Source organism: Drosophila sechellia, chromosome 2R, assembly GCF_004382195.2.
Source record: "Drosophila sechellia strain sech25 chromosome 2R, ASM438219v1, whole genome shotgun sequence".
Lineage (NCBI taxonomy): Eukaryota > Metazoa > Arthropoda > Insecta > Diptera > Drosophilidae > Drosophila > Drosophila sechellia.
This window is the reverse complement of record NC_045950.1, coordinates 5,982,035-6,005,242: the sequence shown is the minus strand read 5'-3', so window position 1 is coordinate 6,005,242 and position 23,208 is coordinate 5,982,035. Positions and strand designations below refer to the sequence as shown.

The following is a 23,208-nucleotide window of genomic DNA, read 5'->3' as shown; positions in this document are numbered from 1 at the left end:
TTGAGGTTTTCCCCACTCACTGCTCTTCCGTTTTGGGGCAAATTCACCGACGGAATCCAAATTAATTTGCCTAGCACGTGGGTTCCAGTGATTATGTCTAGCTGGATTTGTGTATGCGTGTGTTTTTGTTTGAATTTGTCTTAAGTGCTAAAGTCCTTGGCTTGATGCCTGCGAGATTACAGCTTACGTGAGCCATCGCCTCGATTGGGAGTTCTATATGAATTCCCCAACCCATTGCGGAGCTTGATGTGACATTAAAGAGATTCTCTTAATAAATTGCGGCAATTATTCTTTAGCTGCTAGGGGAATTGCATCGACGCTTCATAAATGCCCAGAATTAAGTAGTAGACGAAAGGAATTTTTCATCATGTCACATAATGTTATAAACAATTACACATGCATCTAGCTAACACTTTCGACTTATTAAGACAAATGGTTGAGTAACTGATATTTTGCTTACTGCAATCTAATATTTAATACACTAGAAAATGCCTAAGAATATGCATGTTATCTTAATTTTCAAATTATGTCGTTGCATGCTTTTTGCTTTCTTTGTAAATGATTATTGGGTCCAACCAATTTTTATCGCCTCTTAGATCGTGCTTTATTTTTTCCCTTGAAGGATATAACATAAAAATAGATTTGATTGCGATTAACAGAATTTAGGAGGTCAAAGTCAATGCAATTAACTCGGCTTGTTGTCCACTGAGTTCTGTGGCTTTTGATCCTTTGGCCGGGATTTGGCGGGCGGTTGGCTTTTGGAATCCTTCGGATTAGATTGCACAGGTGGGCAATCACTTGCTTCGGGACTGGGATCGTTGCACTCCCCATCCGCCTCATCCGGAACAGTCTTCCGAACGGTTTTTCCATCTTTCTTAATGACTACGATTTTCATGGTTAATTTGTGTAATGTTAATGGAGTTTCTAAATACTTAAAGGCATTTTAAACATATGCCTCTAACAAAAGGCCTACTCAAATTAAGGAGTTTCTGTGCGTGAAATCCTACAGAATTTCGTTAACTGGCTTCGAGTTTCGCCCGAAAGTGGGCAATGAAAACAGAGAAGATAAATGAAGACCAAGGCAGCCGGCAAACAAGCCACGTTCCCGCCCACTCTCGCCCACATCCTTCCGCTTCTGCGGCAGATTTGTGGCCGTAGTGGAGTCTAAAAATATGCCGAGACCCACCGACAGTCACGCCCAGTTGCCCCACCCAACGTCCACCGCCCACCGCCCACCGCAAACCGCCCACCGCCCACACGTGATGTTTGCGGGTAGCGTTGTCGGCATGTTTGCTATGGCTGCATGTGGAAAGTGGCACATAATTAATTCAAATTAATTACGAATTGTGTGGAATTAGTGCTTGTGTCCTGAAGTCCTGAAATGAACCCCAGATCCCGGGGATCCTTTTCCTTGCCGAGCGAGACGGTCTGGGTCGATGCTCGGCCTACATTTTGCAGCAGATTTTTCGGTCCGTCCCCTTCAATTTCCGAGTGTATTCCACTAAAATGCTAATTCTTCGTTAGCCAAAAGTCAAGCCCTCCATTGTGTGTTTGTCTGACCCAATTAGCGCGCATTTGCAACAGTCTCATAAACTGGGGCGGCCAATTGCAGCGAACGGGGGCGTGGCTGATGGCCTGGCATTTATAAATCAATTATGCAGCGATTGCACGCTCATTAGTGTCAAACTCAATTAACGCTTTGACAGTTTGGCAGGGTTCAAACCGGACGGACAGCTGAATAGGCGAACAAGCTGAATAGGCGACTTGCAGGCGACAGGAGACAGCAACACGGATTGGGGTCACTTCCGCTGTCCAGCGGGCGACCCAAGTTCAAGCCCCCAATTGGCTGGGCTGATCCGAATGCCGATGGCCGATTTCCCCCCCCCCCCCTCCCATTCCCCTGAAACACTGACGGCAGTTGCAGCGATTATCGAGGATAATGAGCTGAAGGCCTCTAATCGATTGCTGGCCAACGGAAGTGAGTTTGTGCTGCATATTCCATGCGCCATCGCTTATGTCTTTGGTTGCTAATTACATATTTGTTAGAGAGAAAATAGGACAGGCTGAAACAGTTTAGTTTTTACCAGATTATAAGCAAATCATAAGTAAGTTTCCCTAAATATTCAAAAAATTGTGTAATGTATCCTTACAGAAGGACTTTAAAATGAGTGTTGCGGCTTGTGCTCTTTTGCGTAATAATCCTTTTGCAATGACTATCACATTATAGTGTTTTAGAAGATGAAGCTATGTATAAGTGCTTAGATTGATTGTGCTTAAAATATTTAAATAATAGTAGAAATGCCGTCGGGCTGCTGTCTTCCTTAATGTCTTTTCAATGTCCAGTTGACCTTCTGGTGCCACAGATAATCTCTTAGCTGGCAGGGCAAACCAACTTCTCCTTTCCCCGCCTTGCACATTTTATGAAATGTTAATCCTGAGCGACCTTCGGCATATCATCAGGTATGCTCTTGGCTTTCCAGCCGGACTTGGTGGCTCTGGGGCATCGGTTGGCATTCATTGTGGAGCGCAGACAATGCCGTTCAGATCCATTCAGCAATCTGGGCCCATTTCCAGCTGCGACCGGTGTTTTATATCATAATTGCAATCTTGCATATATCCGTGCGCCTGAGTTTTTGAAGTACGCCAAATGTGTGTGTGTGTGGGTGTGCTTACGTTGGCCTTGTGGCTGGGCTTTTGGGCTTATGGTTGTGTGTGCTGGTATCGGCATGCCATGTTTGTTTGTCCTTCGGATCGCCATTTTAGTATGCGTCTTTTTTACAGCTTCGACGGTAAAAGCAATCCCAGGCAGCCATCTATGGAATCCCTGCCATCATTATCATCGCCATCGCCATCGTCATCGTCGCCGGAACACGTGTTGTCTCCTCACCCAAAACAAATCCCCGCCCCTTCCCGGGCCGCAAACAAACCAGCCAACCTCGCCATGTCCATGACACACTTGCTCCGCAATCTGTGTTAGTGCGAACGAGGTGTGTGCGGTGTGTTTGGTGTGCATATCTCGGTGTTTGCATCTGTGGGCTACCGCCCATATAGCCCAAACATCCAGCCACCCAGCGCAAACATGGGTGTTCCGCCCACAGAAACGCATTAAAACGCATTTCGTTTGCTCTGGCTGGTCAGCAGAGGAGCATTGAGGTCACTCGGTCTGCATGTTATTACCCAGCCTCCAGGACCTTCCCGCTACTATGTCCCACAGTCGATTCACCTGATTTCTTTCATTCCTCGCCACGTTTGCTCCATTAGTACTCAATCATGTGCTGATACCAGGACCACTCGAGCATCAAATTAATACCAAACACCGAAGTGAAAATGTCATCAATAACGCTAATCGGCGCCTGCGGTTGGAGGTGGCTCAAGGAGTCCGATCCACGGATATCCGGGCACAACCCCTCCGGCCACGTGACCAAGTTAATTTGGCGTTCTGGCCAGAAACAATTAGTAAGCAAAACAAAGCAATTACAATGGTCAAAAGGGTGTGAGGGAATTTAGAGGGTTGTGGGTGGAAGGATAGAAATTCCTGGAGCTACACCAGCCAACACATTATTAGAACGGAGATGGGATTGTTTTGTTAGCGGAAATAAGTTAAATTGATATTCGAAGTTCCCCAAAGAATGACTGGTTCTTATTCGTTCAAAATGTCTTATTTAAATCAAGCTGTCAATGGAATATAAATGTTAAGCTTTAAATACCTCTGCGTATCTATTATCCCTGTTATAGTAATTTTAAGTCTTTAAGTGACTTTTGTACTTTTTGCTGCTAATGGTGCCTTCAAAACTCCGCAGTAATTAAAGCTTACTTTACTCGATGTTCCACGAGCCCAAAATCCCCTGACTGCCTTGTTGACAGCCCAAATCCCGTTTGTGTAGACCAGTTTTAAGCCATTTGAGTGGTTGGAACTATTATTGCATTCGGTGGCATCAACACTCACTAACTTAAACACACACATACTGACAGACAGACAACACTTGCCCCTTAATTTGGGCACATGTCGGCGTTAGTTGGCTCAATTAAAAGGCTCGGCGGTTGGTTAGTGGGTGTTTTGGCCTGCGGCTATGCCTTTACCGATTTTGCGGCACATGCAGCTATCTATATACATATATAGCTATATGTTTAAATAGATCCCGGCATATCCATGCAAATCGTAACGACAGTTCATATATCAGGGGATTAGCTGCGAGCCCGGAATGTTTTTAATGATAGCGAGACCCTGAGACAAAGTGCGCATAAAGTGCACTCAAAATGGCATTATCGGACCCCACACACTGAGTTATATATATGCAGATATATAGACGTGATTCCGTTAGTTGCCGAGGGCCAAAAGGGCGGAACATCAAAGCTGACTACGTGCCACGGGGCTTTTATGCAAATTTCCGCTGGCAACCTTTCGCATGCATTTTATGCATGCCCTTGCCATTTTCCGATTTTCCCGTGTATTTTTTTTGGGTCTTATCCCTCGTTCAATTGGCTAACAATTCGATTTTATTTGATTTAATTTCGTTCTTTTTATCTCGTTTATGGGAGACGGAGAGTGAGTAGAAAACTTTTTGCTTTAACTCGGCAAAGTCAATTAGGCCAACTGTGCAAACATTTGTTTGCACATTCACAGACTGGCTGAATGGCAGATAGTTGGAAAGGCAAGGGCAAAGGTCCAATGGGACATTCCAGCTTGGTGCGACTGCCATTGACAACGTTTTGCTTAATTAACATTAAATTGTGTTGTACTACAAGCGCACCAACCTGGCCGAGTCTGATTCACACCCCGAAAAGTGTTAAGACAAAAGCAAATTGCCACTAAATTGGCACTTAAGGAATTTCGCTGAGCTGGCCAAAGGACGATGTCCTTCTTTGGCCCCTTCGACGACTGTCAATTAAAGCCCAACTGATGTTTAACAATTTAATTATGAAAGTTAACGAGTTTAACTTGAACTACAGCCAGCAGCTGCCTCTGGATCAACTCGGCTTCGGGTCCTGATTAAAAAACCTGTGAATGGCATCAGGAGCTGCCCTTTGGCCAATCTTAAAAGACAATCAACTTTCCCCTTGTCAGTTCAAATGTCTGTTGTTGTTGGCCATAAACTCAGTTAAATTTATTTAATACATACATTAATACACATTCCAGTCACTTTGGGGCTGCACAAAATGTATTTGTTTATAGTAATATGCTCAAAGTTTCATACACACTTGCCCATAGTTTTGCTTTCCCTTCGCTTTAATGCAACTTTTAATTACACCGAAGCCTATTTACTGGAAATTGCAATTATGATGTTTAAGAGAATTGATTGAACTAATTTTGGCCATTAGCCGTCAACATCTTCAGCAGCCTCTGGCCGCACTTTTGGTATTCACGAAGCTGTGGCTGCTGCCTGATGGCCCTAACCATTGAGTTTTCCGGGCACAAAGGATGCCTTCATTAGCAGCCAAACGACTTTTAAATTTGCTTCTAATTATTGTGCATTTGTTGGGCAGTTTTGCATTTTCCCGCTCGACTTGACTGCACTTCAGCCCGTTTTGCAAGGGTGCTGCCGTGTATTTATGGGCCAAACGTTGCATTTGTGCAGTTTTTAATGAGTTTTTGTTGTTTTGCCACGCCGCTCGGAAAACTTTCCACGGAGCACTGCCACTGATGCCCGACTGACTAGATGACAGACTGAGTGGAAACGCTTGACTGGCCGACTTGCACTGCAGGCACTCGAAAAACTAATCAGCGCGGCCAAAGTTTTCCTGGCCAGCTGAAAAGCTTTGCCACCAGCCCCTTCGTCCCTCTGCCCTACCGCGGGCTGTTTTTCCAGGCCCTCCTGGCCAAAAGACTTTACAACATAATTAAGATTGTTGCGAGCGACTTGAGTGCGTTTAATGAGGAACGGCCAAGGAATCGAGTGGAAGGAGGCAAATCAAGCCACTAGTTTTCCCGGAGTTTTCCTTGTTGTGCGCAAAACTTTGCTGCCGGGGACTAAGGAGCATTTTCGGGCTCGTTACTTATCTTGCTCATTTCCTTTCAGTGCACTTTTGTGCCGGGCATTAACATGGTCATTATATCCTGGATCCTGCTGCACCTAATGTCCGTTGTTCTGCACTTGCCAGGCGTTTTCTTTGGGGCCCCTTTTATTTTTTGGCGCCTTTGTTTTGAGCGTAATATGAATTATGAGCGCCGCTCAAGTGTTTCCCGCACCCAATTGCATAATCATAATCGTATGAATTTCCGGGGGTATCCCCACATACCCATTTCTATCTGTATCTGTTTATCTACTGCTCCGTTTTTGTTTCGCACCTCTGGCCATAAAACCAACTATAATCCGCACTCTTTGGCTAATGTGCTAAAAGTTCAGAGCACGCTTCAGTGCTTTTATGGCTTCAAAGGCGTGGAAAACACGCCGGAAAATCCCCTTATCGGAGTCCCACTCTTTCGGACAACCACTAATCTTGGAGCATTTAGTTTTCATTATAGGCACTTGGCTGAGCAATTTTATTGTTTCGCCTTTGAATAATGCTTTCCTCGTCGACACAACTGCTATTGTAGTGATTTTAATTTATATCTAATTTATTTATTTAATATCATTACGCATATATTGCACCTTTAAGCGGATTTAAAGAAGGTAAACTGGTTGTTATACTACTACTACTACTTTACATAAACCTCAAGATATAGTACTTTTCAATAGATAAATTACAACTCAGACGAACAAAATCCATTGCCTATTGATTACCTTTGTCTATGATTATTAAAAATTAATACTGCACTACATACATATTTTTTATAAACAAAAATATTTGTGTAGGAACCATTATTTTATTCACTTAAATAAAACTTACAATAAAAAACCATAAAACAATGGAAAAGCGCATAATGGGTAACTAACGACGATGATTCTGTTCGACTTCAATTAACAAACCAACATGCAAATAAGGTTCGGATGAAAAATCAACTTTGCCCTCGTTCCTGCCCCCCTTTGCTCATCTACTGCGATGTCCTTTTCCACTATCATGTCCTTTTTCTGTGGGAATCCACAGTGCTGGGTGCTAAATGTCAGCAATGCAATTAAATCGGCAATGGCCAGTGTGGAGAGGGGGGATTTCTCTGGAGCTGTGGGGAGGGATACGGGGGTTTGGCTGGCGCGTTATAAAATTATAAAGCGAAATTTAAAAACAGCCAAGCTGTCCTGGTCTCCCAAGTGGGAATAGCTGGCTAAGAGGGCGGATGAGAATGAGAAATGTTGGCGCCATTAGCGCCATTTTCCTTGGATGCTCCCCGATGTCCTTCGCTTCCGCTCGTCCTTGCTGCTTTCTTTCTGCGCTGCGGCTGCTGCATTTGATGAATGAAAATTGTAATTAAACTGCGTTTGTTGTCATTGCATTTAAAAATAATAATAATAAATAATGCATAGCGGGGAGGAGCGGAGCGGTACGGGACGGAAGCCAGAAGTCTGCGACAGACGAAATGAATGGAAATGAAGGCGAGGCTTTTGGCCACGTTATCCTGGGCTGCAGTCGCACTTAACTATTAAAACTTTGGCAGGCGACTTCATGAAATGACGTGCGAAAAGCACGGCAGTGAGGAGCGATGAAATGAATGAGACCCGATGGAATACAGAAATTATGACGGAATATCCTTGCGGCTGAAAAGGGTTTTGTCAGCTGCCGGTCGGCTGAAAACGCTTTAATTAAAGTGAAACGCAAACATTTCAATTAAGGAGCGACTGTAAGCTGATTTCAATCTGGCTAAAAGGGATAATTTCCGCCAGACATTATGCCCCATGCCTTTGTTCCTTTTTCGCTCTTCGGGCTGGCTCCTCCTGAAAGTCCTTCGTGCGCTTAGATGTGTGCGTGTCCCCGTCGCAGTTCAAACGTTAGGTCACAATCAAGAGGGCATTGGCATTTCCCCCTTCTGCGAGCGATTGACATTAATTTTGCATTAGCCTGTGCTTTGGTCCTTTGTTGCTCATACGCCCCGTTGTTGGCCGAATTAAATTATGCGCGCTAGCCATAAAAAGCAACTCGAGTGGCCATTGTTTCGCCAGCCAAGCAGTTTCCGCTTTGGCCCAGTTCCAGTTCCTGTTTCAACTCCAGAAGCAAAGCCCCTAAACCGAAAACCAAAAACCCAATCCCAGACCCAGTCTCTCGCGTTGGCTTATTTTATTTTCCAATTAAGTAAATTGCGTGTGCCAGACGAAGACGCCTATTCCTCTTAACAAAAGGGCGGCTACAAGAGAATAAATGTTTTCCTCCTGGGTTTCCCTCCTCGGCATCCAACCACATCATTAAATGTTGCGTGTTGCCCCGTTTTCCCAGTAAGCTTCAATAACTAATCGCCGACTCTGCCCCTTCGGCTTTAATTGGTTCAATGTCTAAGTATCCCGAGCGCATTATCCAGCCGCCCACAAAGTCAGCTCCATTACGATTAAAGACTTTTATGTGTGAATGCTGGAGGTCTCATACAATACGAGTATATGTAATCCGCAGCTGGCAGACAGATTTCAATTTGCCAGTCTATATCTGCTCTAATGCCAGACGCTCATTCAATTTGTATTACGCACTGCCTATATAGACTTGAGTTTTGTTATCATTTTTATGGGCTTAATCGATGGGATCCGATAATATGTTCGTTGTGGGCGGACTTAATCGGAGCTTTAATCAGAACTTAAATGGACGCTGAGAATCGATATGCAAATGGATTAATAAATAGTATTTATGTTAAATGAATTTGTCACTATTTGATTAAAACACCATTTACCTCGTAAGCGTTGATTATGCTTTTTTATTATTCAAACATAACCACAACATAATTAAGTTATTAAGTGCATGCAATCACGTATTTTATTTCAGTGCCATAAAAAAATATAATTTAATCGCCACTCATTTATTATCGCACAAGCGTCTGCTGCACGGCCAACTATTGTTTTAAGCCAATCATAATAACCGTTGAATGAACACAAACATTTCATTCTTCTGCCATTTTTCCTTCCCACTTTCCACTTGCCACTGACCAGTCGAATGGCCTGGGCCTTAAAGAGTTGCTAATTAGATTAAGTGAAGTGTCGAATTTAGTACGTATTCACTTTGTGTGCGCCTAACCTACTACCAAGTGCACTTCAACGGAAGCAGCCAGGCAGCAGCAACAACTGCAACAATATGACTACCGACTACAGCATACAAATGTTTTCAATTACAGGCATGCAGCACTGCGAAACGGAGGGGAATAAACTGGCACAACAACTTTAAAAGTACAAGCGGCCGGGGGAAGCAGGCGTCCATGGAGTGCATAGACCAGGAACAATGGTAAATGCCACGTCAGCGACATCAGCAGCAGCAACAGTAGCAGCAACATCATCAGCGAAAGCAAAAGCAGCAAAAACGAGTCAACGACAGCTTAAAACATAATACGCCAGCTGAAGGCAACAAGCGGATAGAAAGACAGCCGACCAACAGAACGACAGACAGACAGACAGCCAGGGGACAAAGATATAGGGGCGATATAGGGTGGTATATGGGCAGAACAAAGCGGCATTGCGAGTGATGAGAAATCGCTGTTGCAATTAGTAAGCCAAAGGGCTGGGCGAGCCATGAATAACGAGCTGTGCTGCCAGCGGAAACGGAAATGCTCGCTGCAAACGGAAGCAAAAACGGAAGCCGAGGAGCAGCAGGTGGCCACTAAATGCCATTGAACACTGAGCGATCATGTCCGACGTTGAGCTGATTAAGGCCAAGCAGCCGCAGCCGTCTCAGTTGGACTGCTCCATCGACGATGAGACGGATGCCAACGAATTCGGAGGCCTGGGCGGAGTGGGTGGTCCGGGTTGTGGATCGGAGGTGGGTGCCAAGACCACCGCCTCGCTGACCGCCAAGCCGCGCAGCAGTCTCCGGCGCTGCTGCGGCCAATTGCTCAAGTTGCTCTTCTCCACGCCCGGCCTGGTGCTCCTGGTCATCGGCTATTCCGTGCTGGGCGGGCTCCTCTTCCCGCTACTGGAGGCGCCGCAGGACATCAGCAAGTCGGCTGCCATTGCCAAGAGCCGTGAGGACTGCCTGCGCGAACTGTGGATCATAACAGGTGAGCTCCCTAACAACTATGCAATTTGATCGTGTATTCAAAAAGCAATCAGGGGTAGAATATTATAAGTAAAGAAATATCTTGTCCTGTTATTTCTTTAAAAGTATTTCATTCGGTATTTATTATTACATTATTCGCACATTTCTTAAATACAGCTATTAATTATTTTGTTAACACACTCAAAGTGGCCTCCTTATTTACTAAAATCTTTAAATAAATATAATAATATTGTATCTCTCCTTTGATCCTTATACTGATCAATTTATTTGCGTAAATATGCAGCAAATATTTTTACGCTTCGCTGGCGATGTACAAAAATTCGCATAAATTATAATGCCCACCACATTTTTGCCGCATAGCCCGTAAATTTTCGGCGTGTTTTGCACGCTTGATTTGCCTGCAAATTGCCAAAGTAATTCGGACATTAAAGCGACAATGCTTTGTTATCGCCCATTAATACTAAGTAAATAGTAGCGATTGCGAGCGCAGGGCCAGAACAAATATTTTAATTATAGGTACCAGCAAACATGAGTCCCCCACGAACACCCACCCCACCCCACTCGAAAGCAAACAAAAGACCGTCCAAATTCATTTTCGCAGCTACCGAATTGAATAATAGGTAAATATTTGCATAACCAAATATTTGGTCAGGCGGGCCATTTAATTCGCTTCCGCAACGGAGTGATATTGCATCGATTCCACGAATTTATCGCAACTATTTTGAGGTTTATTTGCTGGCCTGATTTATGTGAAATTAATTACTTTGTCGCACCTGCCAGTGGCACTGGATGAAAAAAGACTCCAACGGCACAGCGGCACGTGCATGAGCATTAGATCTAATGTTATTTAATTTAATTTCACCTAATAAATAAACCAATTAACTTGAGCTCATCCGCGGCACAGGCGTCCCACCTGGCGTATGATTAATTTGACGAGTCCTTTAACGAAAGACTAATGATGTGCTGAGTTCATCTTGGCTCGCAACATAGGTCATTTATTATGTGCTTCAACGAAAGCTGAGATTTTTAATGGTACATGTGCTCTTAAAGATGGAAACATTCACCTATGATATCCTTTTGCTTTGCTGATATAATAACTTTAGTCAACACTCTATTATTTCATATGAAATCTATGAAAACTACATTAAAACTGGACTGATGTGTTCCAATTTACCAAAATAATAAGGCCCTAGTATCTTATTACGAGAAATAGCATTAGATGGCTCAGGAGATGGTATAAACACATTATTAAGTTATCTCTATACCATAGTACTGCGTTCATGAAGCTGAAATACAAATTTCAATATTCAAGATAACTGAGCCAATGTCTAATTTTACTAGAACTAATGAAATATAAAATTTTAAGATAGCAAACCAATCATTTAAGGAATAAGTCTGAAATACCTCTTTAAAAGTTTCGTATTGTTTCTAAATTGTTATTCATTGCCAATTAGTTTCTTATACACTCCAAAGCCCTGCCCTCAAATCACTCGATTAAGCTGCAAAGATTGGCACAGAAAATCTTTTGATTTCGGTTTTGTTCTCGGCAACTAGCTTCAGTCGATTGGGGTGGGTGGCCTTTAGGTGGATGATGTCTGGGGAGGTGCACCATCGAGGCTTCAAGACTCGAGAGACTGGTGCCCACAATTCGCCCACCTCCTGCCATCTTCCACCCACTTCCACCCACTTCCACCCACTTCCACCCACTAACACCCACTGCCACCCACTGCCACCCACTACCCCAAGGCCAAAGGGCGTGAAAAGGGCGTGAACGACAAGCACGACGGCAAACTAGTCTCGAACTGCTGTTAACAAGCGACCTCTGCAATTTGCAAGAGGCGAACACACGACATCGAATGGGAGCAGATTCCTCAAGACAGGCGACCGAAATCGAAGGGCAGGAGGATTGGTAGGATTGGAAACTTGGAGACTGAATTCTGGGCAAAGTTAACGAAGGATAGTCCGATTTGTCGGCACTTGTCGATTGGGTCGATGGGAGGTCGAAGGCTGTTGCTGCACTTGGCATGAAATTGCATAATTACGAAGAGGACACTTGAACGCATTCTGGAGGAGACCCGACTTAACCTTTTTTCCACCTCCCACCTTTCCTTGCAGAGAAACTCAACGTTCTGTACGAACGCAACTGGACGATGTTGGTCCACGAGCAGCTTCGTCGCTTCGAGGGCTCCATTGTGGCGGCCACGCGCCAAGGATCCGCTGGCTCCTCCGGCGGAGGAGGAGCAGGACTCTTCCACGAGGGCAGTGCGAGTGCCCTGGGCCACTTTGGCTACGATGCCGGCGACTCGCAGAGCTGGACATTCAGCGAAGCTCTGCTCTACTCGGTCACTGTGATAACGACAATTGGTAAGTTCCGCTCTTATTTCCGTTTCCGCACTTTCACTTTCGCTTCCACTGCTCCAAAATACCCAAGCCGTTTGGATTTATGTTTCGTGTTTATCTTGGAACTTGGCGAGCACGGCTGCTTATTATGATTTTCGACCAGGCCACAACTCGTGCTGTGGCCCACAAATATTTACTTTGCAGGGGGCAAATAGACCTCGACATAGCCAACGCCTTGGATGGCAAACTACGCCACAGGAGCAGCCATTGCAGAGCACGGACATCAGACATGGCGTATACGACCCGGAGGCCGGACTAAATATTTGCATATGCTAAATGAAGGGACATCCTTGTTGCTACAAATTAACTGTATCTCATGGGCTTTAACTTTAACAGCCTGCCAGTTGTCCGGAAGACAGTCTATTGGTAGGGATGTACGTATATGAGCCAGAAGAATGCCGCTAAACGGATTTATTGTCGACATTGTTTAGGTCAAACGCATCTGGGTTATAGTGGTAAATATTTGCTGTCTAATGAGTGCTTTCATTAAGTGTAAAGATGCAAATTAAACTTACACAGCTGATCAATAATTAGTTTAATACGATAGAAAATTAATATTGCTATGAGGAGCTTCTTAAATTACTTACTTAGTCCAAGTGGGGATTGTTCTATAAACTACGTATTTGCAATGTGATTGTTTAAGTAGACACAGATTACTGGACAGCTTAAGTTGGGACCCTTTAAACACAAACTTCCTGCACTTTCTCCTCGTGGAAAGTAATTCCATATGCTGCAGCGCCATTTCACCACAGATTAAGTTCCCAGAAGGACCCGCCCCCATTTCTCCGCTTGTTCTCACCCATCCGATTAAAAGTGCATGCATTTATATTAGCCTGTTCGTGCTTGCCATGCTCAAGTTATAAACCAGATATATCATTCCGATCCTTGCAGGTCACGGCAGCCTGACGCCGCGCACCGCCGCCGGAAAGCTGGCGACCATCTTCTACGCCCTGGTGGGCGTGCCCCTCATGCTGATGTGCCTGTCCAGCTTGGGAGCCCTGCTCGCCGATGGCCTGCAGTGCACCTACGTGCGACTCTGCTGCCAGCTGCAGAGGCACCAGGAGCACAGAAGGAAGTCCACACCAGGCACATCGACGCCATCTGCCAGCAGTGCGGCCAACTCGAGGGAAAAGGACACGGACAAGAGGTCCAAGCGGCGAATGGTAAGGCCACCACGGCGCATGATTGATATTATTTTAGTGAGGGCAGCAGATGCAGTTCATCAGAGAGTGCAACGCAATAGCCGCTAGCTATTTGTCATGGCGCCGACTAGAAGACATTAATACCAAATTCAGCGTTCATATTAAAGAAAAAAAACGCCCATTTATATCGGGTTCCTTTAAACACATACACTTAAGGCTACAAAATAACCGTCAGATTGATTTCCCAAAGGCTTCCTTCCTTCCATTCCCCTCCACTCCACATTTCTGCCAGCAGCCGTGGCGTATGATTGATATTGTTTACCCCAGAACAGCAGCTGCATCCACAGTCACTCCATCGACTGACTGCAAGTCGAGAACATTTTTATGGGTCCTAATTCGATGGTTGAAGGGACAACTTACTCACTTTATGCTACCAGCAGCAACTGTTGCTGCCGAGTAGTCCAAAAGGAAAGGAGTCCAAAGTGTTTTGCTGTGCATTCCGGTTTAAAGTAAACTTTCGACATTGTTCTGCGTGTCCAAAGTTCCCATTGGAAAGTTTCGCTGGCTACTCCGCTGTTTTACGCATGAACTTTTCCCACTACTCACTAAGTGTTTCGCTCTCTGTTTTTCCCACCCCACCACGAAAGTTTTTCCCCGGCAACCAAGACAGTTTCGTTTTTGGCCAGCGGAAAACCTGAATCCCTGGTCGCTTATGTATGGAAATGGAAATGGCCGCCAAGCCAGGATGTGATGGGAATCTTCGATTGTCCGGAGATTTGCTTTGCTCAATGGAATTCAACCCATTTTTCGCAGATCAGACTGCACTGGGATCTCAAATTACGGCTTTTAATTACGACAGCAGAAGCCTTTTAAGTGGATCTCCAAGCCGGTCCGGATTTCTATTAACGCAAACTGAAAGTTTGTAATTGATTTGGGCAAAACAACAAAGAACTTTCCCGTTTGCCTTTTTGTTTTTCGTTATACTTTCTAGGTTTTCCCACTGCAGACTGTTTTAGGTTTGGTTTCACGTTTTTCCTGGTTTATTGCGTTTTTATTTGCTCAGCAAACGGAGCCACGGTTGTATACATTATAAATAATTCTTTAGGATATCAAAACTCGGACTAGGTTGCGCAGTCCTTTTTTTTTGCGCCGACTGTATTTGTTTGTTTGCGTGTCCTGTGCATTCGTGCATAAGTTTTGTAAGTGATTTGCTGGCCTTTCGTAATGACATTTCTGCTTTCGGAAGTCCCAGTTACGGATTTTCCATGTACGGCGCACTCCTTTTTGCCATTCCCGGCTAAATATTTAACTTTAAAGCTTTAAGGCACAAAAACTGATTCGCTCTGTTTTCACTCACAGCCTTTTTCAATTGTGGCCACTCATTTGTCCGCGCCGTTGTTTGTTTTGCTTGCACAAATTTTTGTTTAATTGGCAATTTATGGCCGAGCGGGAAAAACGAAAGCGAATGGCAGGGTTCAATAAATAAATAAGTGATTTGCGGTGGCCACGCCAACTTCGATGGCCTGTTTGTCATCTGGCGGAGCGGCAAACAAAAAATTCATTTCATAAATTAACATTTACTTGCGGACGCGCACCCAACTCGACACTTTTAATGAACTCGCCGCCAAAGTTTGCCCGTCAAGCTCGAAAGTTGACTCTTTAAGCAAGAAACAAGAACCCCCTTTCGACACTTTAAACTTGGTCGCAAACTTTAGTTTGCAGTTTGAGCCGGGTCAAATGGCGGCGGCATAAATTAAATTTTTCCCGGCCAAGTGGCCGGGTTTCGTGCCAGGTAAATTGAAATGAGTGCGAGCCACTTTAATGCGGCTGGGGAAAAAGTTTACCCGCCACTCAACAATTACACTGGAGGCATGCAATAACTTCTCATTTCCGCCACTTTTGGCCCTAATTGATTTGATTTGGCCGGGAGCTCCAGCTCCAGCTCCAGCTCCGATTTAAGCTGCACTTTCCAGCTGCAGCTCCAGCTAACGTGGCAGGTGCCACGCCATCGAAGCTGTAGGATTTCGGTGCTAGAAATTGAAAACTTTCCGCATCCTCCGTGTTCGAGTGGTAATCTACTTGCCGTGTTCCCAGCCACTCAGGCATGGCATTCCTTTCACGATTGCTAGTTTCCCAGGCCAGCGACTTGTTGAACAGGATTTTTGCATTTGCCCATATGGAGCCGGCTTGTTTTCCGTCTCCATGTTGCGTTCAACAACTCATTAGGGCACAATCCAATCTGGCAGGACGTCACGAGGTCGGCCAAGTGGACTTTTGGGCTTTGGGGCAGCACAAGGATGCGCCTGGCAATTGATAAGACTGCCAGCAGATTGCGGTTGGCTCTGGGGATGTGCAGTCATCGGTTGAATTATTATCGCCATCGTGTTGACTGCTGCCATTTCGGCTTTTGGTCTTTTGCTCTTTTGGCCTTTGCCATCGTCCTTGCAATTATCATGACGCATGCTGCCGTAACGGGTTTCGCTATGGGCTTGGGCCCGATTCGGGGGATGGAAATGGGTTTTCCGGTCCCAAACCGCAAGACTAGCAGGCAGACATTTCACATATTTCCCTCATTTCCATCGGTTGTTTGCGTGTGTGTCCATTAGATGCCTGGCATTTGATGATGATGCCGCAGAACCGCAAAGCACACGAGATGCCAGGCGTTTGGCCGCAAACAGCTTTTGAGGACAAGGGACCACGGATATGATGACATCAGTTTCCGGCTTAAGAAAGGCATGTCCTTGCGCCTGCAAATAACGTGCCTTATTGGCATTGCCTCCATCATGTCAAATAGCCGCAGTGTGGGCACAGGACATCTCCGGAACCAGGTCGTTTCCTTTAGCATTTTGCAGAGATAATTATTCGGCATTATCCTTTAAGTGAACAGTGAACAATTGATCGATTTCAAATAGAATACAATTGTTTCATGTAGCCTTAGATAAGAAAACACTGGTGATTGAAGTCAATTTTATCAAAGATGCTTAAAAGGATTCCAATAAATTGAATGCTCAAGTTCAACTTCATTGTTGGTCTCAGTCCTCTAGACATGCAGATTGTATATCGATTGAAATTGCAAATGAATTTCAAGTAAATGTCTTCTTTTCCATCCGCAGGCCAATTGCAAGGGCTGCCAGTACGATGCGGCCAACAGTGAGACGAGCTTAAACGACTGCTTGGAGTATGGCCAAAAGGGAAAGCTGCCGCCAGACAAAAAGGAAGGAGGTGAGTGTCGGCCGCATTGTTCGGATGCTAATTGTATTGTCAGCACAATTGCAAGTCGTTAATCATCTTGAACACGTCTGTTTCTCCTTTTGTTCCGTGCGGTCAGCAGATGCCTGTCAATTGTTGCGCAACTTGAATCCGCAGCAGCACTTCTACCAGCAGCAGCCGCAGCAGCCGGATGTCATGCTAATGACAACGACATCGGGCAGTGCGCTGCTGAAATACGCACCGCAACAGCAACAACTGCAGCAGCAGCAGCAATTATCGACAGCAACACTCCCGCGACAACATCATCAGATGCAGCTGCAGCAGCAGCAACATCACACGCAGCAGCAGCAGCAGCAACTGCAACAGAACTTCGTGGCTGTGCCCAGCAGCATGCTGCAAATGCCGCTTACAGTGCCGCCAAATTGTTATGCGCCCGCGACAGCAACGATCTACTTTCCGTTCGGCCACGCCCCCTCCGCCCAGGGCAGTCCCGCCCACAACCAAGCCCACCCAACCCAGAATACGAATGGCAATGCGCTGAGAAACACCACCCTCGGTTCGCAGCCGCTGGTCAAGTACCACACGATACACTTGCAGCCCGCCACCGGGAAGCATCGAGTGTTGGCTTCTGGACTTCAGGACGCAACAGCCGTGAATCTCGTGACAGCATCCGAGGCATCCACTTCCACCCTGGAGGCCATCACTTTGCCACCGCCTCCGGCCTACCAGACAGCCAATGTGCACGGTGAGTGATGAATCGTATTGTTTACTGCCCTTCGGTGAGAAATTGAACTATGAAAATGTCGAATATTCAACTACTATCTCAGCTGCATTTCACAACAACAGACAGTTTAAATTGTCTGCTCTAATTTTCTGATAAGCTTAAAATATTTAGAATTTTTCAATTAGTTTTAGAACAAGTTTGTAAAGAAACAAAGATTAAAACAATTTGTGGGCCAAATGCATGTAAAACTAACTGAATTGCAGCCAGCACTAATTTGCCTTACATATGCCACATTTGTGAGATTAAATGTGCTAGTGTTTTAAGGTGGATTTTGAAATAATTGAAGTAATTTGCCAGATGTTTGTGAATTGTTAATGAGTGCTAATGCCAATGCGGCAGGAAATTTGCATAAATCGAACAAAGGAAAATGGAATATAATTGGATGAACAATTTGCACCAGCCCTAATGGCAGGCCAAAACCGAAAATGTTCTGCTGACAGATTTGGCTTAACCTGAGCCCCGAAACAAAACCGAACGAACAGTAATCAATCAATCATACGCCCTGCTGTCGCAGCACGAAGCCCCCCTCGGATGTGCTTCTTCAACGCCACAGTGCTCATTTACGCTTTCAATTATATAACAATTTTCATCATCATCATCATCATCAGCAGCTTGCAGCAGCGTGTTAAAATGACAGAGTAAAGCAGACACACACTTCGCTGGCATTAAAAGTTTTCAACTTGTGCTGCTCAACATGCCAGGACATCAGCAGCAACAGCAACACCAACAAGGACGTAAGGATAAGGACAACATGCACTTGAGGCAACTTTCGACATGTGCGACAGTTTTATTGACGATAATGATGAGTTGGCATAAAGATGACAGTCCTGCCGGTTGCGTTGAGCTCTCAGCTTGTGCAACGCATGCAAAACTCATTAAAGTTAACAGCTCTTTGTTATTGAGGCGACGGCCCGTGGCACGTGACTCGTTTTGTCAAAGGATTCCGCTTAATTTCGCAGCAAAATCTAGCGTGAGACCCGGCCATTTGTCTCCGAACGGAAGACATCGCCATCGCCATCGACCACGCCATTGATTCCCCATGCAAGTTAATTGTCTGGCAGTGGCGACGGGACACGACACTGGAATAGGGGATCCCACTCCTCGGAGTCCGAGTCCGCGGCCAACCGCACCATTAAAGCATTGCCAAAGTTCCTGCCACACCACCGACCGCAGGTCCAAAGTGACTTTTCTGCGCGTCCGGATATATAGTGCTATATATACATACATATTTAGGGCTGTCCTGCACTCTAATGAATGTATTTCTTTGCTCCCTGCTCTAAAAGCCAGTACATGTGTGTGTGTGTGGTGTCCAAGTTTAAGTAAATATTTTCAAATTGGCCATGTCCGGAGCAGAAGGGTCCATTCCGGGCTGCACCGCGGACTTCTGGTGTCCTGCTGACAGCACTAAACTAAAAGATGTGCGCTTCCTTCCCTTTTTCCAAAGGAACTTTAATGTCAGCACAGTGGGAACAGTATCCTGATATAGTTTTATATACAAAATTTATAGAGGAACTTGAAGGAACTTAAATCTACCAAATTAATAAAATTTGTTCTTTTTTTTTACCAAAAAAGTAGTGAATATGTCCAAAACATTTGTATATAGATGCAACTCCTATCCTACTTCGATTTTGAAGTTCGACCCATTAAGGCAAATAGAAATTAATAGCTTAACCCCTAATAGCTGTAATGCCCTAATTTCACAACGCTGCAACAAAGTGCGCTGAATAATTTACCGCAGCGGCGAATAGTTGAGGGAATGTGGCGCCCCCGACCTCGGCAATTGCCCACTGTGTGGAGCGCCAGATGTTGCAGTGCCCCCTGACATCGCGATGACTCTACCACTGGCAGCCGCTAATGAAAGCTAACGCCAAACTTTTGGTCCAAAAGTCGGGGGCAGGGGCATGGCAATGTGAATCCGGATCCGAATCCGAAGCGTTCCGCCACATTGTTGCATTGTTGGGCGAACTTTGAAAATGCAAAGCAAATAATTTTCACAGTGTGGCCCAGTGTTTCCCCCCACTACTCGAGTGACGAGGCTAAATGCACAACTTTTCCGGCTTTTCAGGCTGCTGCCACTGCCACTTCCGGCGGAACTAACGGGCTAACGGGATAATCTAACCGTGTGTGGCAGTTGCCGGAAGTTGTTTTGCCAATTTGTGCGGCAACTTTTTTTATTTTTGGGCTGTGTGTGTTTCGTTTAATTTTGCTATTGAAATACAATTTTAACCAAGGTCTGTTTTAGTTCTCGCTTAATCATTCCAACTGCGTATTCTTCGTATAATGCATTCATTGTGTATTATGTATATTAAAATATTGAAATATTTTTTAACCATTGCAGCTGTGCGGCGGGCCAAGTTCGTGACGAAGCCATTGCCACACGAGATCAACGCACTGATGGACTGCGGAACGGGATCGCCAGACTTATCCGGCAGACATGATTTATTGCCGCCAGCCCATTCGGGGTCACCAGCAACAGGCGCCGCAGCAAGTCCTTTGTTGACCTACGCGGCCACAGCAACAAGCCCACAGCTGTCAGCTGGAATTAAAGGCGGAACAGGAGCACCACCCACGGCAGGAGCACCAATGCTTGTCGGTGGAGCGGGCAGAGGGGCAGCCGCTCTGACCGATAACGGTTTTATGGCCGCAGGTGTCTGTGGCATGGCTGCTGCCCCCCTTCCAGCAACGTCAATGGGTGCAGCCATTACAACAGCCTCCTCGGCAGCATCAACATTGTCGGCTCTTCTAAGCGCCAACTCCACGGGCAACGTGGACATCATGGAGGACGAGGATGAGCAGGAACGGGAACGTTTGAGGTATGTAGGATGCAAAACGGAAACAGTAAGACCAAAATGCAAGAAAATCGTATTTAATTGAGCTGGAAGCGCTTTCAATCTTTTATTTTGGAGAAGCAAAGTCGATCAAGTCGGGTCCGTCCGTATAGAACCTAAGAGGAAAAGAAGGTCAGGCCCACTGATTCTTCTGATTTGACAAATATAGGGTTCTTTGTGTTTTAGTGCAGTAGAAGAGGACAAAAAAAGATTAATTCCCATTTTCTTCTCTGTGTAGGAAAGAATCCCAAGGGATAACTCCAGGTGCTTAAGTTGAGTTTGAACAAAGCCTTGGCTTGTTGCTATCTAAAATCGAAAACCAAACGCTGGGGGAAAATTGTTAATTTAATTTCCAAAACAAACTTCCAGCCTGCTAGCAACACTTTAAATCAACACTTCACAATCTGCATGATGCACACTGCGACCCATTACCGCCCAAGCCTCCCACTTTCCCTTGAACAGCCTTGCGAATTCGCGCTCCCCTCTGCGGTGGCTGCCTCCCCCCCTTTCCGGCTGCCATTTTCTGCCAGAGTGAAGAGTGCTCCGCTTCTGATGATGGTTTCCTTCGCCTTTTTGAGCGCACATTTTGAGCATTTTATTTAATAAAAAGCAGTAGCAGCAGCAGCAGCATCTGGTAATTAATTTTGACAGTGAACCTTTGCACGCGTTGCGGGGCGCCCTGTGGCAGATACATATATATGTGTATATTGTGTATATACTTGTATATACCCTCTTTGGTTTCAGTTTCAGCCTTGTCTGTAATTAATTGTAAGCCGAGCACTGAATCGGGTCAATTAATCGCAGCATCCAAAGCCAACAGTGCTCTTGCCTGGTTGCGCCTTCTATCCTTCTTGCTTTGGGTAAACATGTACGTGATGTTGTCCTTATTGACCGATGCCGAAATCGGAAGTAGTTCTCTGGCACTTCTTTGGCCAATCTCAATGCTCTGCAAGTGCATCTCGAGCAAGTGTTTGCCAAGCCAAGAGCTCGCCATACCGAGAGGCTTTTGGCCAAGTTCAATAAATGTTCGCCAAATTGGTTTGACAGAGTGAACTCGGGGCAACCGGAGTCCCGGCCAACGAGAATTCCACGCAGACTGTTGCAGGTTCTCGAGACCCTCGTTCGTGGCAACTCAAGGGGTATTTGGATTGTCAATCAAATCAGACTCGATTTGGGACTTGAAATTTTGAATTGAAGTGATTGAGACTCAGTTTTAAGGCTTTTTGGGCAACTTTTGACTTTAAGCTGACTGACGCTCTACTAGAAGTGCATCAGTATAAATGAATAATTCTATTAAAAGGACAAATTTTGGACTTATATTTCGGTCTTTCTTACTTTCTTAATTTAACAATAAAAAAACAGAATAGAGAACTAAAGCTCGTTGCAACCGTCGGACTTCGTTTTTTATAGTTGGCCTCCTAAAAATATATCAAAGCTGTCTGAATGTAACGCACACGCCTCGTGTTCCAAGCCAGTGTAGCCCACGTGAACCGACAGTTTAATGCTTTATTGATTGGAGGTCAGCCCGGCTATTTCCTTTTTACGACCTGAAGTTGCTCGGGGTTAGCTTTTTATGCCTAATTGATTTCTTTTATGGTCAGCTGCAACATAAATATTTATTGTCCATCCGTGTTTCCTATCATTTCGCAGCAACTGTCCGCACGGAACGCCGTCACGAGTGCCGCTGATAGCGAGTCCTTTGAGCGTGCCGCAGGACTCGAGCGAGAATACCACCCGAAACACCGCCTTCAACCGCCACACGCTGCAGCCGCTGAGCCGCAAGACGCTGCTGCTGACTCGTCGGTGCCACAGACACGCCTCTGGAACCCTGTACGACAGTACGGCGAACAACACGGAGACCTCCGACGACGAGGAGTACATGCAACACGGCAGCGAGCAGTTTGTGCTAAAGAAGCTGCGCTACCACTGCGACGGCAAGGACTGCCGCGAGGCAGACGACTCCGAGGAGGAGGACGAGGAGGCGGAGGGTCGGCAGGTGCCCATCAGCCTAGTGCTACTCATCCTTGCCAGCTACATCTGCGTGGGCACCGTGATCTTCGCTCTGTGGGAGAACTGGTCGCTGGTGGACGGAGCGTACTTCTGTTTTGTTACCCTGTCAACCATTGGATACGGCGATTTTGTGCCCGCACGGAGCTTTAATGGGCCTGAGTTGCAGCTATATGCCTGTTGCGCTTACTTGCTTCTGGGACTAGTCCTGGTTGCGATGTCCTTCAGCATCCTGGAAACGCAGCTCATGTGGAAGTGCAAGCGCATTGCCGTGCGACTGAAGCTGGCCCGCACGGATGGATAATGTGCTCATCCTCTCAGAACAATCTGCAATCTTCAATCTGCAATCCGAATGCTTGAATCATAGGCTAAGTGAACTGTGTAATTAACCCAAACTAGCCCATCTCTGTGTACATTTGTCTGTACATTTGCCTATTGAAATAGTGAGAACTCGTATGTTGTCTGGAATTCAAATGAATTTGTGTAAATAAACGCAATTTTTGGAATTTTCGAATTTCTCTGCTTTTTGGCATTCGGCAGGTAATCGGATACAGGCCACAAACGTTTCTCGCATACCAAGTACTTGGGAAGAAGTTTAGACGCTTTTCATCTGAGTATAAATATATGGTTCCTCATGTCACCGTTTGCATCTGCTGAATTATGTGTAACCTAATCACATTAACATATATTATTGCCCACTCCGCCATAAGAAGCAGGGGAAAACGGCATTTGTATTTATCTTAATTCTGGCTGAGAACCCAAATGTTTCCCCCAATAA

At 45.4% G+C, this 23,208-nt stretch overlaps 1 protein-coding gene across 2 annotated transcripts in view; it reads left to right on the top strand.

The window, feature by feature from the left end:
• LOC6608402 overlaps positions 1-22,944 on the top strand; it is a 40,265-nt gene extending 17,321 nt beyond the window's left edge. For both annotated transcript variants that reach the window (XM_032715413.1, XM_002033100.2), the window contains exons 3-9: positions 9,185-10,060; positions 12,175-12,423; positions 13,351-13,622; positions 16,715-16,823; positions 16,933-17,556; positions 19,934-20,408; positions 22,074-22,944. In XM_032715413.1, the coding sequence (XP_032571304.1) occupies positions 9,691-10,060; positions 12,175-12,423; positions 13,351-13,622; positions 16,715-16,823; positions 16,933-17,556; positions 19,934-20,408; positions 22,074-22,734 (2,760 nt within the window). In that variant the 5' untranslated portion in view covers positions 9,185-9,690 and the 3' untranslated portion in view covers positions 22,735-22,944. The remainder of the gene's footprint in view (positions 1-9,184; positions 10,061-12,174; positions 12,424-13,350; positions 13,623-16,714; positions 16,824-16,932; positions 17,557-19,933; positions 20,409-22,073) is intronic.
• Positions 22,945-23,208: the final 264 nt, after the last annotated feature.